General features: G+C 45.9%; 2 protein-coding genes across 3 annotated transcripts in view; both read right to left on the minus strand.

Annotated features, from left to right (window-relative positions):
- dbpa (D site albumin promoter binding protein a) overlaps positions 1-3,214 on the minus strand; it is a 41,225-nt gene extending 38,011 nt beyond the window's left edge. Inside the window, exon 1 of one of the 2 annotated variants that reach the window (XM_075449178.1) lies at positions 2,150-3,214. In XM_075449178.1, coding sequence (XP_075305293.1) covers positions 2,150-2,345 — 196 coding nt within the window. In that variant the 5' untranslated portion in view covers positions 2,346-3,214. The remainder of the gene's footprint in view (positions 1-2,149) is intronic. The other variant, XM_075449179.1, reaches the window with a different exon arrangement.
- Positions 3,215-7,327: 4,113 nt separating this feature from the next.
- LOC142367395 (uncharacterized) lies at positions 7,328-18,277 on the minus strand. The gene is made up of 3 exons (XM_075449353.1): positions 17,712-18,277; positions 17,236-17,333; positions 7,328-13,144 (listed from the first exon to the last, which is right to left on the minus strand). Exon 3 carries the CDS (start codon positions 12,705-12,707, stop codon positions 8,577-8,579), a length of 4,131 nt encoding a protein of 1,376 aa, XP_075305468.1. The 5' UTR covers positions 12,708-13,144; positions 17,236-17,333; positions 17,712-18,277; the 3' UTR covers positions 7,328-8,576.
- Between the last annotated feature and the right edge of the window lie 794 nt (positions 18,278-19,071).

The raw sequence follows: 19,071 nt of genomic DNA on the forward strand, positions 1-19,071 counted from the left end.
CCATAAGTGACCGCTGGAGAGCTCTGCAGACAAGTGGAGTGGCAGCAATTCAAGAGAGTAAATTTACAAAAGAAACATTTGCAACAAGGCCGTGAAAAGGAATGGGAAGATTTCTCTCTGTGGAGCTGCAAGAAGAGACAATGAAAGAATAGTGAGGGGGAAATGGATAGTAGGAGTGAGTGGAAGTGATTCTGTTTAATTTAACTGATGGTGACACTTTGAACCCAAGTGGATAAGTCATTCAGAGTGACAGACTGTGAACTGACCGCAACAAAGTGGAAAGAGGAAGACACGTCACACAGAGAAGAGAAGATCTGAGAGAAAGTTGCAAGAAAAGAGGGAAAAGAATGAAGAGAAATGGCACTGGAAAAGGCTGAGAGGAGCGAGACAAACCCTGAGAAAATGTAAATGAGCAGAGGGAGAGAGAGTGGAAGACGGAGTGATCTGAGAGCAAGACAGGAAAGTGTGAGAGGAAAAACTCAAAGATGTGTGAGAGAGCTATGCGCTAGATGGAGTGGGTGTTTGCGAAGGCGTCAAACAAAGCTAGCCAGGGGAGAAAAAAAAAGCAAGAGCGTAAGGGAGTATCATCCACTCTGCACGGTGGAAGGGGTGCAAGGCAACAAGAACCAGAGGCAAGGCAAAAAACAAATCACACGCAAACATCCTGTCTTCGCTCCTGAATGCATAACGTATCAGTTGTAGAATAGTGCTTGTGCTGACAACGAGGCCAGTCGGGGCCTTTGGGATGCTTTCTGACTCCTTGGAGAGCCTGTCAGCTGCGCTCACCGTCATCTCCTGCTCATCCTCGTGCAAAGGACAAAAAGAACTCCAGAGGAAGGGGCTGCAGTTGCGCTGAAAGACCACAAGGGGTCGCCAACCAGCAGAAAGCAACTGGACAAACCGATCCCTTTGTTTTTCTCCCTCTGTGCATGTGTGTGCTCAATCTATCTCTACTTATGAGGATTCCTTCTTGACAGGCCACTTCGTTTTAAAGCATCAGACTGCTTTTACAGTTTCATAAAGGATAGCCTTAAAGTCTCTGCGGATGAAGTAAGAGCGATCCAACAAAGGAAACAATGCAAATCAGTGCAGTGTCCTCACAGTCCTAGAACTGCTGAGCGTGTGTGTGTGTGTGTGTGAGAGACAGCAGCTGACTTGGAGTTATGACATCCCCACAGCCAGAGAGGAAGAAGAAGCAGCCTGGTTAATATTTGTCGTGGCAGCTGGTGAATGGAAAACAATTCAATCCCACTCAGCAACCTTTATTTAAACAGTCCAGAGAAGCAGATTCAACACAAACAACTGCTGCTGCTACTTTGGCTGGATTTTGATGGCATCCACTCCAGATTGTGCTCCTTCTTCTTCTTCTTTTTTTTTTTTTTTTACACCCTAACACTCTCATCCTTTAAATCATTTCATTTCACCACCGAATAAAAATAGAAAGTGTTGAATGTAGAAAATCCAGCAGGCCAGAAGGAGGAATGAAGTGAAAACACTGTGCATGTGAGTGTGTTGGGTAAGCAGCTCCTCTGTATTTTACAATCACACATACCCACTCAGTCACATGCACACACACACATACACCACCAATAATCCCAGCAATATTCCTGTTAGAGACTCACGGCTCTGTAATGATTGCTGTATGTTTGTATTTGAGATCAGGACCGAAACTGGAGATTATTTTTGATAATCTGCTACTTTGCAATGTTTTAAATCTCAAAAATAGCAACCCATTTGCATTATAGCTCCCCCAAACTCCAAACTTCAGCTAATTCATTCAAATCCCAAATATACTGATCACTCTTTAATAATAAAAAGCAGCAAACTCGCATTTAAGAAGCTGGAGGAAATGATCAAAAACATGGGACAAGAATTCGTTTCTGTTCATTTTAGGTCCAAAATGCATCATGATTACAGTTTATATCATCCTTGCCTCACTTTGTTGCACTTAAAGTGGATTTAAAAAGATATTCTGAAGTCAAATGTAACACACAAACACAACGTGCTGTGTTGCGGCATATTTAATGCACTTTCTGTGTGGTATTCCAGCAGTGACTCGCTAATTGAGGTGTTTCCCTTTAAGAAGTTTTATGCCTATGGATCTCCCTCTCTCACACGCGTACAAACACACACACGTGCGCACACTCACCCTTCATCTCGCAACAGTCCTTGGGGCCCCTCTGGTCGGCCTTGATTGGCAGCTGTAGCAGGGACTTCAAGTTGGTCATAGAGGTCAGGTGTCCACTTTGGGGGCCACTTCCAGCCGGGTTGCTGGCCCCAAATTGCAGGCTGGTGGCCCCGGCAGGGAGATCCGGCGGCAGGAGCTGGGTGAGAGGCCTTGACATAACTTGTAGGGAGGAAGAGGAGGAGGGGGGAGATGATGGGGAGGCACAGGGACTTGAGGTGGAGTGGAGCAACCTGCAGAGTGTGAGTTCAAGATCAAAATAATCCACTTAGAGATGGTGGCAGACAGGCGCGCCGTCAAAAGGTGCGCGAACAGGTGACGCGAGTTTGCGCTCAAGATCTCCACCTGATATCCCGCTTTCCGCTCGTCCCATGCAGGAAATGTGCAAAGAAACGACACAAAATAAAGGGGGGAGTTTATCTCCAAAATGTCAGCATGATCACCGGGTCAAATTCATCCTCTCAGACGGTCTGAGGCTTCAGGAGTCGCTGTCACCGCTCCGCGCTTTGAGCAAACTCGGCTCCGCACTTATGAACACAAACAGAAGAAATATCAGAACCGAATCAAATCCGCGTTGAGATGGTGGAAATGGAAACGGCGCGTCTCGGTCCGGCCGTCGGTTTGTCAAGCGAGAATTTCCCTCCTAGGGGTGGGGGGGGGGGGGCAACAAACAAAAACAGTGACAATAAAACCTGAAATAAAGGCTGCTCTCTGTAGTCTCGCGCAATGAGCGGAGAAGGAGGGTTAGGAACAGCGGAGCAGAGTCGAGACGCGGCGGTGGGAAGTCTCCAAGTCAAAAATAATGAGGCTGAATATGAGCGAAATAATGTCAGGTGAAAGAAATAACGACATCCCCCTCAAAAAAACATAAAATCCAGTAGTATGAGAGTCGGATAGATGGTGGCTCTTATCTCCCTCCCTCCTTCACACACACACGCGCGCGCGCAAACGCACACGCGTCTCTCTATTTTCGATGTTTTCTGGCTCTCTCTCTCTGCCTGTCAGCTGGAACCAACACGGGCCGCTCGCGTGACGTCACCGCTCACGGGTGAAAGGCGCTCGGGGGCGTGGATGATTTGCATGGAGACACCACGCCCACTATCCGGGATAGCCACGCCCCCACCCACCCTCACATCGCTGCTGTGCTTTCAGGGCGCACAGAAAAGATGGTAAATTTGAGCTTTTTCTCAGTCGGGAAATCTTTTTTCTTTTACTAATTTGATTTCATTGGAACTTTTTAAATGATTAATCATAAAAATCATTTTCAGAACTGTGTTTGTAAACCTTTTGTCCACGTTACTTTTAGGGGAGGAGGTGGAATAAGTCGCAGGATCTTCATCGTGTTTTCAGTTCGCTATTTTGTGTTTTTTTTTTTATTTTATTTGTTTTTAAAGGATTTTCCAGTTTGAAATGGGGCTGTGTGACATACTTATTAAAAAGTCAGTCAACACAGTTAAATCAAGCTACAGTTGGCGTTTACCCAGGTAATTTTTTGGACTAACTGTCATTTTCCCACATACTAGAGGGGAGTCAGGTTATGGACTGATTTGCGTCAGATCCCACAACAATAAATTGGGATATTTCCTTTTGTTTATAAGAATTGGGCTCCTTTCGGTTGATCTACATCAATTTACAAACAATTTAGCTGAAGATTACCATTTTGTACCATGTGGAGTGATGAACTGGACAACTTCACAGCATTGTAAAATGACACAAGTGCTCTGTCCTTTAAAGGTTTTACAAAAACGTGCTATCCTGTGTGGCTTTTCTTTGTCGTTGCCAGCTTCTTCTGTTATTTCAGGTCAAAGGCCAGGATGGGAACGGTGGAGCATATGCACAACGCTTAAGCCTTAAGTGTATACATGCTGGAGTAATTTGGCCCCAACTGCATTATCTGGATGTGCGCCTCATTTTCAGTATGATTTTAATATGGAAGATTTGATGTGTAAAAGCACATGAAAACTTTGAAATTTAAGACATGGATTTTACCTTTTGTTACCTGTTACCTAGCATCTGATTAAAGTCACGACTAACAAAAATTCCTAAAACCAGCACAGAGAGCACAGAAATACTTAAATCGTATTTCATTCTTAAAAGAAACTAAAGTCCTGTAAACTACAGAACCATTTATAAACATCTAAATAAAAATGAATAATTTGAAGCTTTCTTCATCAACTTTAAGTAGAAATAACAGCATAAATGGGGAGAAAAATCCACGCCGAGAAGCTTTTGTTGCATTGTGATCCTATCGTGCATGTTGTCTCCACAGTGTCCTTGACTGCAACATTATTAACATAACAAAACGACGCCTCCTTGCGATTTCAGCCAATAGTGAGTGTGTGCTGTGACTGGTGAGCACCAAATCACGGCCCCCGGAGCGGATCTCCTTCCCGGATGGACCTTGGACGCACCCCGCCCCTCTTCTCTTCTCTCACGCTGTCATGTAAACATTAAGAGACCAAAGCAGAGGCAAAGACCACTGACTGAGAATAAATTTAATTAAATGCACGGACCCGAGCTGTCCGGATTTTTGCTCTTGTTTCCCATTTTTTCCTCCTTATTGGGGCAATGGGGGATATATTTCTACCCACAAAGAAAACTCAAATAAGCGGCTTTGACAAAGCAAAGTGCTTCAGGTGCTCATATGACAGGATGCAGTCTCTCTCAACCTGATTTCAAAATGCAACATTAGGAGCTGTCACGTTTAAAAGTGGAAAAAAAACCTGCATCGAACCTGCAAACAACAGGAGAACTGAGGCGATAATTTAAAGTATTTTTATTTAGAAACTGTTTAATGTAAATTTTGAAAACAACAGCATTAAGAGTTGTTAAATTGTATTTAATCCCACAAAAAAAAAAAAAAAAAAACTACCGGAAGAAGCGTCCCTATATGCCTCTCGCGCTCTCAACTCCAAAGAAGCACATGTTCTTCGCACGCGCCGACTGTTGCCTACCGGCGACTGTGCCGCGCTGCGATTGGCTGAATCTGGGTCACTCGCTGCCGCTCTCGGCCTCCGATTGGCTAAAAGTGGGTCACAGTCTCCGCCCACAAAGTTCCCCATGCTACTGCCGCGTGACAGGTGGACTCGGAGAGGGTTTGTTTGGAGTTTTCGCTGCGGAAGGATCGATTAAATGTCGTGTTTACTTCCTCGTAGTAAATCAGGATTGATGCTGTTGACACTTTAATGAAAACTACATAAAATACACACAAGAATAAACAATAAAATGTAAAAAAACCGGACGTAACATTTCAAATAAATATATCTAATATATTGTTGAAGACTAACTATGTGGAGAAGTTTGTGGTAGTATCCACATATTAGTGCCTGTGTTTTTTTGCACTTTTAGCTAAATAACGGTACATTTATGTTGTGTGTGGTACACGTTATCAGTATTGTTAACGTTTAACTTCGTCATTTTTAGTCATTTTGCATGGCACGTGCCATATCTATTTCTGTGCACGCTTACAGACGGTGCGCTGCGTACTTTTTCGGATCATAACATGCACTGTGATTTTAAAGAAGTAAATACACAGGCCAAATTTCCCCTGTATTAATAAATACGTTCCCTCTATAATAATGTCTATGTAAAAAAAAATGTGATTTCAGCTATTAAGCAGGCCAAGGAAAGGCTGAAACGGCTCACTTAATTTCAAAAACAGCTTGTAAACGGACTACAGGAGCAGATCACACATAAATGCCACATCTTGAGTTTCCAATTTGACAGAGCCATGAATCAGCTGGTGTAGTTGCACTGTAGAAGTGACCCTTCTTAGAAAGACCCGCGCTATCTGGTGTCATACACTGCTGTAACACAGTAAACAAGCCAGGGAGGTAGTAAAAGTAAGCAAGAGGCCTCACGCGGTGTCAAGAGACGTTTTGTACTGAAATAATCTCCCCCCTGGTCCTTAGATCCAGACTTTTGAAGCGGCCATCTTTTAAATATGCGTAAATGGCGCCACCTAGTGGCTGTTACTTGGTAGCGCACCAGGGAAAGCGCACTCCCTCTTTTTCTTTTTCTTTTTTTTTTACAATAAAATCCAGATAAACTTGTTCTGTGGTGGAATATGAGGAAATAAATCATACAATCTGAAACAAGCTTAGTAGGAATGAAAGTTTTGAGGCACCAAGAGTAAACACTGCTGGAATTGGGAGTGTCATAGAAGCAGACAGTATTAGGCCTTTTATTGTCATTTGGTCGATTTAAGAGCAGTTGTGTTTAATTATGGTAAACATTTATTGCTGAAATGACCAAACTTCCCACATCTAACATCCTGCTGATAGCTTAGGCCCGATCACAGTGTATAATTACAGTGTTTTTCTGCGATAACACCAAGATTTTACTGAAAATTTGACAGTTAATCAGCTCCTTGCTAAGATACTTCACAATCCATCTGTTAGCTTCTACATTTGAATGACCTGTATTTCCCAACTGACCGAATATCTTATGTTAAATCTAAAATATGGGACTTTTTTTTCTTACTCAGACTATCTAAATGCACAAATTATCTCAATATGAGGAGTATTTGCAACTGAAACAGAGGTAGATCATTCAAAAATCAGGGTAATTTAAGCCAAAATTACTTACACATGTTGCATGTTATTGTCTTATTCCCAAGTTAAATACCAAAAACTTGGCGAAAGCTGCTTAAAATACACTTCACTGTGTAAAAATTAGCATCTGGGCCTCAAAGTTACAAAATATCTAACAGACAGACTTCATTTTCCCTCCCAGGATGAGAATTAGTGTTTCATGGGAGCTTCGTAAACAAAGGTGGCTTTGTCTTCCAGCCCAAAGGCCCCGTGTGCTAAATACTTGTGTAATTCCTCATAATACTTTCCCAAAACAGGCTATGCAATTACGCATATATTACATGTACAATCGTGATTAATTGTTCGGCTTTTTATGAATTAATTCCAATGAAACAGGCACAGTTTCAGCCTCTGTTGGTGTCAGATCAACTTAAAAAAGACAATTCAACACAAACATGAATATAAATGAGGGTGTGAGTGACACTTTTTCTCCATAATCAGACACACGGCTCCTCAAAGGTTTTTTTTTTTATAAATCACCCCACAAGTCTGACATTTGTCATTCCTCATTACCAAAGATGGAAATTTAGGTCAAAAGTGAACGCAACACTTTAGATTTTTGTTTTTTTTTATTTGATTTGAGGGTTTTCAACAACTCACTTTTAGCCAAAGAAGAGGATAGTATTTTAGTAATAATATTACATGTTTTTGTTTTACAAAAGAAAGAAAAAAAAAAGGGGGGGAGAGAGGGGGGAGGAGGACGCACATCTGGACAGGACCTATGTAATGAACTATGTGCACACGCTTTTCGTTACAAAATTGGGGGCAAACGTGTGTCACCGAGGGTAAACGGGGAAAATTGGGGGGGGGGAATATCACATCGATACATATACTCATCCCGCTGTTTTACAAAGACAGTCCCAACTCATTCCCTCCCACCCTCACAATACCAACAATGAGAAAAGAAATGATACTTGGAGTAAAAAACAGCAAATAATATATAATAAAATATAATACTAATTGTACAGTACGTGTTATTCCTGTTGTCCTTTTCGAATCCTGAACACATTAACAGCTCGAGTCGTGTTTTCGCTTCATCCACGCCTCTTTAAAAAAATAAAAAAAAAGTAGTGTACATAAAAAAAAAAAAAAACACGTTCAACACTTTTCTCTTCGTCCCAACTCCTTTTTTTTTGGTTTTTCTTCTTTTTTTCCCGTCACTTCGGCTCATAAACCGGCCGTCTATGACCGATAAAACCCTTCTTACTGTGTGCAGAGTCCATTTTTCCACAAGCTACTTTAGTATCAGATCAGGATTTTATTTCTCTTAAAAGATTAATTCATCTCGAGGGGCAAATGTTATCTCAGTATAAAAAAAAAAAAGAGTGAGTTTGTCCACTTGGGAAACAAATAAACACGAGAGACAAAAGACTAAACTGCTCGACTTGAGAGAAACGAAGTACCTTCCCTCTACGATAAGCTGCTAAACGGGAACTTAAAACATCTTAAAAAGGTGATGGAACAGAACCTGTTTCAATCAGATGCTACTAAAATCGTGTGGCTTGAGTTTCTTCACCTTTTTGGGGAAGACAGACATGGAGGGTGGTTTGGATTCTGGGCCTTTTTAAGTCCACTTTAATTCATCGACCACCTCTGCTGGGGAACACTGGGATTGTACACGGGTGTGTGAGAGAAGGGGGTCGGGGGTGTTATGGTAGTTAGACTAAACCTGCCCCGTCCTCCCAGCTTTTTTTTTTTTTTTTTTTTTGTTAAAAACTCGCTAGCTCTTCGCTTGCTTCTTGGATTGTTTAATAAAAAATAAACATCAGAAACGATCTACTCTAGAAAACTGTTTGTGTTCACTGACTGTACTCAGTCAGAACCGTCGACCGCTCGGGCTGGACCAGAGTCGGAACCGTCAGCTGGACCGGAGAGAGCTCGCCGTCCGACTGGTCGCGAGACGACGGCGGCGACCTCAGCCCCCAGTGTCCGTCGGACGCCCCCCGACAGGAGAACTTGTGGCGGGCCAGAAGCCGCGGGTTCCAGAAACGGTGTCGGCATCTGTGGCATTGGAATGCAGCTTGTTTGAGATGCTGGCCCCTGTGTTTCAAGGCTTTGTGTAACGAGGGGGCGTGTCTCCCACACACCTGGCACCGCAGGCGGGCGTGGCGGCCTGAGTTTCTCGGAGGGTGCCTGATGGCGTGGTGGACCAGCAGCGAGCCCCGTTTGGCGTATGTGGTGCTGGGGCAGATAGGGCACGGGAAGCGCTTGAGAGGCACGTCCATCGACGTGAGCCCCGTGACGCGCACGGCCCCCCCGCACCACGACTTCACCTTCATCCCGCCGCCCTTCATCTTAAGCTGCACCAGGAGCTTCTTTTTGTTGAGCTGTGCCTGCAGTTTGCCCCTCTTTTTCCTCAAAATCATCAACTTCCTGCGAGTGTCTTCGCTCAGAGGGACGCCCACGAGCCTCCCGTCTCTCATGATGCTGTGGATGACCACGCGCCTTTTCTTCTTCCTTTGCTTTCTCGTCGGGCCGGGCTCCTTCTGGAAGTTTTTTGCGTGGTAGTGGAACGGGTGCTGCAGCTGTTGCTCCTCTGGTGGTGGTGGTTGGGATTGTTGTGGCGGCGGTGGTTGCTGCTGCGTTGGGAGTGGTGGCGGCGGTGGTTGTTGTGGCGGTTGCTGCTGCTGCTGCTCAGAAACCCCCTGCTGCATGTGGGACGACCCGACGTAGTTTGAACCCGAACCGGAATCGTAAAAGAGCGGCGAGTATCCAGAGGGTTGGGACTGGTCGACGCGCTGGCCGCTGCGGTCGATGCCGTGCTGAGACAACTTGTGGCGCACTAAGCTGTTGGAGTAGGCGAAGGCTTTGCCGCAGACTTCACATCGAAACGACTTCTCCAGCCCCACCCCCCCGCCGTGGACAGTCTGTTGATGTGCCGTGAGGTGGAAGTAGTGGCGGAAAGACTTCCAGCAGACCGTGCAGGTGTAAAGCCTCTGAGACGGCGTGCCGGACGTCGGAGATTTTTCTTCTTGGGAACACGATGAGAAGTAGTCAGAGTTTCCCGAACTGGCGACTTGGCTGATCGCGGCAGCAGCGGCACCTTTTATTCTTCTTCCCTGGTTGTCAATTTCGCCTTTTCTGTGCAGCTTCCCGTGTCTCACGAGACTCTGTGCGTAGGCGAACATCTTCCCGCAGAGATTGCATTTGTAGTTCTTTTGACCGGAGTGCACGGTCAGGTGTTTGGTGAGGTGGAAAGGCTCGCGGAACATTTTGCCGCACACGTCGCACGCGTGCGGCTTCTCCCCCGTGTGGACGCGGTTGTGCCGCCGCAGAGTCTCCGCCCTCCTGAAGCGTTTGCCGCAGATCTGACATCCGTACGGCCTCTCCGAGCCGTCGCCCGGAGGCGCCGGGCTCCTCCTCCTCCTCACGATGGTGTTGGGGTCCCTCTTCTCTCTCGGTTTCCGCGGCCTCCTGGGCTTTGTGTGAGGCTGGCTGGGGTGCGTCAAAGGCATGGTGGACCCGTTGAGGCTCGGCGTCGTCGACGACGGCCCACCCATGTTACCAAACCCCAACCCACCTAGCAGCCCCCCGATGATGTCCCTCCTCTCTCCCTCCCGACTCTCCGTGTTTATGTCGCAGGAGGCGGCGGCTGCAGCAGCGATGGCGGACATGGCGCTGCTCGTGACCTCGTCCTCGGAGTCATCCAACAGGGAGGACAGGGGGAGGTGGGGCTGCTGCTGCTGGGGCTGCGGCTGGTGGTGGTGGTGCTGCTGCTGCTGCTGCTGACTCTGTGGATGAGGGTGAAGAGTTGGGGCTAAAGGGGCCTTACGTAGAGTTTGGCTGCTCATTTCATTGGGTAACGTACTTTCTGAGGGGTAAAGAGATGAAGGTTGGGACCGTCTGTAGTCTTCCACGCCGCTGCTGTAGGGCGCCTGGTTCTGGTAGCGATTTCTGGAATAATCCGTTGCGTACTTGTCGTTTCCTAACCCCGCCCCATCGTTTGAGATTGCAACCCCATCGCCGCCACTTCCCATTTTACTGCTGCTCGGGTTGGGCGGTGCGTTCCCCCCACCGGCGGCCCGGTTTTTGGAGCTGCGGGGGGGTTTGCCGCAGGCGCCAGAAGCAGCGTGGTTGAGGAGGGAGGTGCTCTCCCGGAAACAGCGCCCACAAGCCGGGCAGCGGAAAGGCTTCTCGTCGTGGATCTTCTCGTGTCTGGTGAGGGACTCGCGGCGGTTGAAGGACTTTTGGCAGATGCTGCAGACGAAAGGCCGGTTTTCTGAATGGGTGACACTGTGCTGGATGAGGTGACCCCTCTTTTTGAACCTCTTCCCACACTCGCCGCAGCAGAATATCCTCTCTGGGCTGGGAGAGTTACAGTCCGACTTCCTGCTTTGGCTCTCCGGCGTCAGGCCGTGGCTGCGCAGATGCCTTCGGAGGCTGGAGAGGTGAGTGAAGGTTTTCCCACATTCACCACAGTGGTAAAGGGGTTCTGGTTCCGACTGCCCAGATGAGCTGTTGTTGTGACTCTCTTGTGTTTTTGACAGCTGTTGGTTGCCGTTGGGTACGAGCACGGATGTGGAATTTGAGGAGGTGGGGACAGATGAGGATGAGGATACAGTGGAGGATGATTGCTGTTGCTGTGAGGAAGATGAGAGGAGAGAGGAGTGCTGCGGCTCACTTCCGATGCCACTTAGCCCGACACCCCCGGATCCTCCTCCCCCGAGGCCTGATGAAGAGCTCTGACTGTGCACACTTGAGCTGCTGCTGTGGCTGCTACTCTCTGCTTTCCTCTGGGGGAGGTAGCCCGCCATTGCTTTCTTTCTCCTGCTTCCACCACTCGAAGCCGACGTGGACGTGCTGTCTCCCGACTTTGCCGTATCGTCTTTAGACAGCGACAGGTGCAGAGGCAGGGGGAGGGGGAGGCCAGCTTCTTGTTGCATTAAGGAAGCTATCTGGTTCGAAGAAAGCACTGGAATGCCTTGGAAATCAAAGCCCCCCAAAGGGGCGGGCTGAGGGGCCGGGTGGAGAGGGTGCGGGTGGTGCGTGTGGCTGTGTGGATGAGATAAGGCGTGAGGGGTTAGCTGCTGCTGCTGCTGCTGAGGCTGTGGAGCTGTGTGGCTGTGGCTGTGAGAGGAGTGGAGGCCGGGAGGGGGGGCCAGCGCCGAGTTAGAATCGGCGGCGCCCTGGCCGAGGCCCAAGCCCAAGTGGTTGTGAGTGCCTTGCTGGACGAGGAACTGCTCCAGGCTGCTGTTGGTGGGGACTCCAGACAGGAAGTACTGGTTAGCAGCAAGCATGCAGCTGAACTGCTGGTGGAGGCTGCGGGGATCAGACTGGCCGACCAAAGGGACCGCAGTGCTGCCGGAGGAGTTGTTGGAGACCGAAACAGAGGTGGAGGGAGAGGGCGAGGAGGACGAGGGCCCAGTGGAGGGCTGGGGGACAGAGAGACCTGGATGCAGCGGGGGAGGCGGGAGTGCCGGTGTGACCCCGATCACCCCGGCACTCCCCCCGCCGCCGCTTCCACTGAAGTCGAAGCGTCCCATCCCAGAGTGGAGCTGCTCCTGAGCCAGCGCCGCCTCGGCCGGATGGAAAGGCCGCAGGAACTGGGGGTATCCCGACGAGGAACTCCCACTCCCGCTGCTGCTACTGCTCATCTTACTGGACTTCCTGGAGCTGTGGGACGAAGAGGAAGACTGGCTCTGGTGGGAGATGGTAGGGGGAGGGGCGCTCATTTTGGCAAATAACGACGAGGAGTCGGCAAAGGCATTGCTCCGATTGCTCTGGAGCGACCCCAGCCCGAGGCCAGACAGGAGACTCCCGGAGGTGTCGGCGGACTGCTGGTGCTGCTGCTGGAGCTGCTGCTGATGCTGCAGTTGGACCTGCTGCTGGTGGCTCAGCTGCCGCTCCAATCCAAGGCCTTTGAACTGGTGGGCCTGGTGTCCACTGAGCATCTCCAGGATGTCCATGGGGTACTTGCTGAACTGAAACATCTTCCCAAATAGCTGTGGCAAAGTGTCCAGGGAGAAGAACTACCCCGTACACCGAGTCCGTAGAAGATAGAAACAGCTGAGAGCCCTTATTCGACTGACGTCTGATTCTCAGAGACAGTCCAGCTGTGGCTTCGACCCCAACAAGCCACCGTAGTCCACCAAAATCTGATGCTTGATTCTCTCACATAAATGTCACTAATGCATCTGCTCCTCATTCAGGAGGGAAGCCTTTAAGTGCTTCTGTGGGATGATATAAGATGGGTCATAAATAGGAAATATACTAAATTATAATAAAAAGAAAAGGAGTCTGTAGTGTTTCTTTAAAGTGTTCCATTTTCGGAAGCAGTCCCACGATGTGGAGTGTGTCGGTTATTTCACAGGAGGATGAGCCATCGCTTCAACGACCTTCTGCCCTGTCGTGGAGTCCTTCGGGGAGCCTGAGGGCAAACAAAGAAAAGCCACAATCAGGTTGTTAGTGATTCTGTGACTTGATAGTGATCAGATGCTAGTCTGAAAAGGAGCTCCTTATATAAACAAGTGAGTCTGAGCTTGAGTGCTTGATTTTAGCCCAACTTTGCTCGAGCACTGATTGGTTACCCTGATAAGAGATTCTTTTAGCTTTTCTTTTTTTTTTTTAAGTATTTTTTGGGGCTTTTTATGCCTTTATTGGATAGGACAGTGGGGAGAGACAGGAAGCAGGGGGCAGAAAGAGGGGGAACTACATGCAGCAAAGGGCCGTCCAATACGGGACTCGGACCGGGGCCAGCTGCAGCGAGGACTATAGCCCCTTGTACATGGGGCGCCTGCTTAACCCACTACGCTACGGACCACCCTTGTTTTGGCTTTTTAATTCATGTCGGTTATGATTTTATCCATTCAAGAACCTCTTGTACAATGCTTAATTCCTATTTAGTTCTGGATGGTTTTTGCCTTACAAATCTGTGTTTAAGTTTCAAGCACAAAGAGAGCAGAACGTACCATATCTGGTTGGAAAATGTTTTGGGTGCAAGCATGTCGACAACATTCAAAATAGAGGACAGAGACACGGCCTTCCTGCCAATCAGACCATTAGCTGCAGCACAATTATTCAGGAAACGTTGGAAAACACATGCTTGTTTATCTAACAAGGCAAAGCTTACTTCTGGCTTTCTAATCCTTCTAATAAAAATCAACAGCAGCTCAAGAGTTAGTTAGTTAGTTCATTATCTTAGTTAAAGACAAACTGTTAAATCAGATTGTATTTTTTATTCTCAACAATACTGATAGTTCCATCTGCAAAATATCACCACTTTTATCCCAAAAGTTTCTCAAAACAAGTTAAAAGAGCTTTTCAAACTCAACTAATTTGGTTTAAATTTCACCCGAAGCGGCAAAAGTAATAAAAAAAATTTAAAAAAAAAACGTTTTTAAATGCTTTGCTGAACCCAGATCAAAAACCAAACAAAAAGAAAGCCTGTTCATCAGGAAAAGGAGACATGAAAATAGTCATAAACATGTCCATCAAACGGTGACATTACAACTCAAATAACTGGATGGGAAATGAACAGGTCACTAATCAGAAATCATTCAAAAAAAAAAATAATCTCAAAAACATCATCTGGTTCCAGCATCTTTACTGGGGCTGTTTTGATTAAACCCCCTGACGGCTGAAGGGAAAATAACCGATCATGTTGCTACAGAGGGGAAAACTTTGGGTCCTGACATTCATTAAGATCTCCGAAAGTAAACCCAAACACTGTCCATACAGTCAGGGTCCCTCCAATAACCAAAGAGGAAGTGGAATAACATTTCCAACGACTCATTTTTCTTTCATAGAAGAAGAAAAAAGAAATTTGTTTGTCAAGTTATGCTTAAATACTGTGAATACAGAGTGCAAAGCTGCGATTTTGTGTTTTGTTTTCGTGCCTCAAGTGTAAATTCTGCAGAGAAAAGCAACACATGTTGGCTCAGTTCTTCAGAATATAATAACAGCCTGAATTACTTTCGATTTCGAGTAATAAACATCCCCCTCCCGCCTTCATCTGCCAAAAAGAAACAGAAAAGATGAACTATCCACCAAACAATTCCCTCTTTCAGATAACAAATGACATCTCTTTGGCCACAGGAGGCTTAAACCAGTCTCTCTCAGCAAATTGTGTAAAAATAATTGAAGTTACTGGTTCATATGTGTCAGTCTTTTGTGGGTGACATGGAGAATAAATCGGCTCCTAATTCCGACCTTCATCTGCAGAGTGTTCGACATGGACAAGAAAGCAGAGGCCAAACGTTACAGCATGTGCCGTCACATCTGTGTGCGGTTTGCAGCTTGGCAAAGTGACACGACAGCGATTCTGCATTTAAGATCAATTTCTTTAAAAAAAAAAATCCAGCCTAAAGTTTACGCCCCTTCTATTCTGCTTTCAGTCGTTATCAGAAACATGAACGAGCAGCAGTGAGTGCGGTGTTAAGTGGTGAAGAGCAACACGAACAAAAATAAACACCGAAACGGAGGGGGAAGATATTTCAATACACCAGAGAACTCCAGGAAATCTGAGCACACCCTCGTGTCTTACAGGAAGAGCATCTGTAATTAAGCGAGTGTGATTGTTGTCGGTGTGAATGTGGTTTCTCTGAACACACAAAGACCAGAGAATCAAACCTCTACACACACAAAGTACGTAGATCGGGGGAGGCTGCAGCCCACTTCTGACAACTGTCACCCAAAACAACTTCAGCCTCAAGTTTGCATCCACGTCTGCTCATAATATCTGCAGCGAGGACCTCGCAGACGCTGGCAAAGAGCGGAGAGTCAGGGTGTAAATGTAGACGTAAAATATGGAGTACGTTAGAGCCAGAGAAGCACAGTCATCTCAATTTGACCTGATGCACACCTCTGAGAATTATCGCAGAGTTCTAGCCAAATTTCCACCAACGACCTTTAATCAGTTTGAGTTTAAGTGCTGAAGGATTCCCTGAAGGAGTTCCAGAGACGCTGTGTTTATTTCCAACAGGCAAATAAAATAGTTCCCCTAAAGCTGATAAACTAATGAGCAACTCTTGATGTGTTTTTCTGTCCCGTTTGGAAAATCTATCATGCTGCAGCCGGAGCAGAAAACCACACACAGTGTTCCAGGTGAACTTGTTAGAAGATAGTTAGTTTGTGACAGATGAACCTGCCAGTGTCAGTGAGGCGTAGGGAAGGGCAGAGGATCGTGTTCATCATGCTCATCCCACAGATGTTGGTTTGTGTGACAGTAATGTTGCAGAGAATCAAGCCACTGACTCAAAATCAAACCATTCAGACAGGATGAGACATATGCTCGTGTCTCTGCCCGACCCGGAGAAGACTTTCAATGTTGTATCATTTTCTCCCCCGATATAGATAAACATGAGGACAAAGTTAATAATCTGCTATAAAAGCTTAAGTTTTAACCTCTCAGGTTGTTTAATGTCTTCAACAGAGGCTGAGACAAACATGTTGGGTGGGCATTTACAAATTCAAGTCACATTTTGCAGAAAATCCTCGTTGTAAAAAACAGATTTCAAACATTTCGTTGGTTTTAGAACACTATTTTCTGAGAAAAATAGGCCTTAAATCCAAATAGGTCATGATGAACTTTTCATTCCAATTAGTTTTATGTGCTAAACTGAAAATAATAGCCGACTTGGACGCTTTAAGTGTTTTCCTTGAATTAATGACTTGTTGATATTATTTTACTCTCAAAATCCCTGCTCACTCAGCACGATGTGTGTTCGACCACATGATTTTGGTTATACCAACATGTTTACGTGCATTTTAAAAGTCCAGTTTTGGTCTTTCTCGTTTCAGTAGTTATACATGCGGCTGTTGATTCAACTTAAGTGAGTGATGCAAAATGCAATTACAACCCAAAAATAAACTTTTAATTTCACAACTGCAAACATTGTAGAGATCAACAGACTACAGATGAGAAAAACAAATAAATAAATCAGGAATACCGCAGCCATGCTGGGTTTAATTCAAAGCAAACCTCTCTGAGGTTATCTCAGTAGCAGGTAACAACTTGTTTTACCCAAAGACAACGCTGAAGAATTATGAATCGTGCCAGTTAACAACAGGTAAACATTCAAATGGAGTGCCTCAGCCAATATGTTAAAGGCTATATAAAAACATCTGAAATATGAGCAGTTCATTTTAAATAACTGTATTAATATTCTCTGACATTACTTTGTTTCATCGTGCAATAAAACATCTGCATATGTAGTTTTCTTTAGATCATATATATATAAAAAAAAAAAGACAGAATTAATTGGAAATGGAAAACCCATCTCCCCCCACACGCACTCTCATGTCTGTTTTCACTTGGTCAGTGAAGCTTATTCAAGACTAGTTTCGGTAAAAAGGCTGCAACGACGGTTTAGATATGTGCACAATTTTCCACCTAAATCTCCTTACAGTGCACACTTTTATAGTGAATAATAACGAGCAACGCGGAGCACATACTGGTAAAGCTGACAGCTAAAAACACTCAATCTGCAGCAATGTGACTGCATGCTGTTTGCACCTTACCGGCTGATCCACAGGTCCGACGCTCCTGCTGGGCCGAAGCTTTCACGGACGAACACTCCAGTCTGTGCACGGACAATCGGAGACTTCAGCTCGACAAACTAAAAAAGACAAATAGGCAACGGACAACCGATCAGATCAGACTAATGACTCTCTGCTAGCATCTATCAATCTAGCTAGCCAACGTTAAACTGCAAAAATGCTACTCTAACGCTTCGAAACATGTCAAAATTCGCACAAATCAAGCCAAACTCAAACATTTAAATACGTACTGTGCCTTAAATTAATCCTAAGTGTATAACAACATGTAACACAATTAATAACTAAACTAATTACAGCTAAATGATGCATCCCAGTCTTCTACCCAAAGGCTAGCAATGCTACTAGCTTAGCTGAGCCGTTAGCCACACTTAGCCTGGCAGCTATCACGTTAGCAAACACAGTCCTGCAGGAGGTGGCTTTTGTTTTTGTTTTTTCACCTTGTAACAAACGACGTCTGGGTGCGAAAAGCACTCAGAAACAACGCAGTAAAATAGTGATAACATGGAGGTGGGAGTGCGCTCTGAAAGCAGGGTCCCTGCTGCCTGTCAACGGGGCCTTTTTCTTCATCCATGGAAAAACACAGTGGAAGGCCTGGATCTCCATCGGCCCAGGAGGGCAGCTTTTCACTTGCTAACAAAACCCGTTTCCGCTGGACTGGTCCGATATGTCCATTGTCTGACTCAGAGGTCCCGAAGCTCGACAGGCTCACAGATCGCGTTTACCCACGCGTCGCCTTTGTTTTGTTTCGGTCGTGTTTTTGCTGCTTTTCCTCCTCGGCTGCCCGCTCTCCGCCCCGTTTCAGGTTTAGGTGTCCCCCTCTGTAGAAGACGGCTCCGCCGAAGCTGCTAGCGGTAAAATGGTAGTTTCCTGTCTGCATAATGGTTCCGGGTAGAGCCAGGCACAGGTTAGTCTGTCCGGCTGCGACCCCACTGCCGCCGCTGCGCTCACGGCCACCTCTGCCCCTCGGGTTGCAGAACACAGAGCCAATCCAGCATGATGCTCATGAATAAATAAACTGCGTGTGCGTGTGTGTCTGTGTGCAAGACCGCGCGCGTGCATGCATGCATGCATACATGTTTGCACTCCATTAAAGAGGTAACTGTGTATTCTGACACTGCATGTCATTAAGTCCCCCGCGAGCCTGTGTGTATGTGTGTGTGTGTGTGTGTGTGTGTGTGTGTGTGTGTGTTTTCACACCAATAGTGTCAAATGTTAATTAGACGACTAAAGATGTCATTAAGGCGCATGCTGCATAACACTGCAAGGTGTGTGTGTGTGTGTGTGTGTTAGGATAGTGTGAATATTTTTCAAATCAATTAAAGTATCCATAATTCTAAATTATTTGTGCTTATTGCTGCTATTTGGGTGGGTTTGTCTGCATCTGCTTCACATTTGAGGGATTCAACCTTTAGTTGACCACCAATATTCAGATCCCAAATCATCTAAAAGATTAAGTTTTAGAGGGAAAACTGGTTTACATTCAGTAGGTGATGGTTGGGTCACTAATCAGAAAATAAATAAATGAACGAGATATTACAAGATAAACCGAAAGCCAACTGTTTTGAGGTTTTGTGGTTACCAAAATGCTGTTCTGAGGATTAAAACTTATATAACTTTATGGTTAGTGTGAGGCAAGGCATGACAAATGAGTTCATATTGCATAATTCAACAATATGGTCATTCAAAGTGCTTTAGATAGAACAGTGCAGAGAAAGCTATTGATCAAAGTTAATTACTTTAGATAAATCAGGTAATTAAATGTGGTGGTAAACAGGGAATTCTTAAGGTTTGATTTAA

The sequence above is a fragment of the Odontesthes bonariensis genome, chromosome 18 (genome assembly GCF_027942865.1).
Source record: "Odontesthes bonariensis isolate fOdoBon6 chromosome 18, fOdoBon6.hap1, whole genome shotgun sequence".
NCBI lineage: Eukaryota > Metazoa > Chordata > Actinopteri > Atheriniformes > Atherinopsidae > Odontesthes > Odontesthes bonariensis.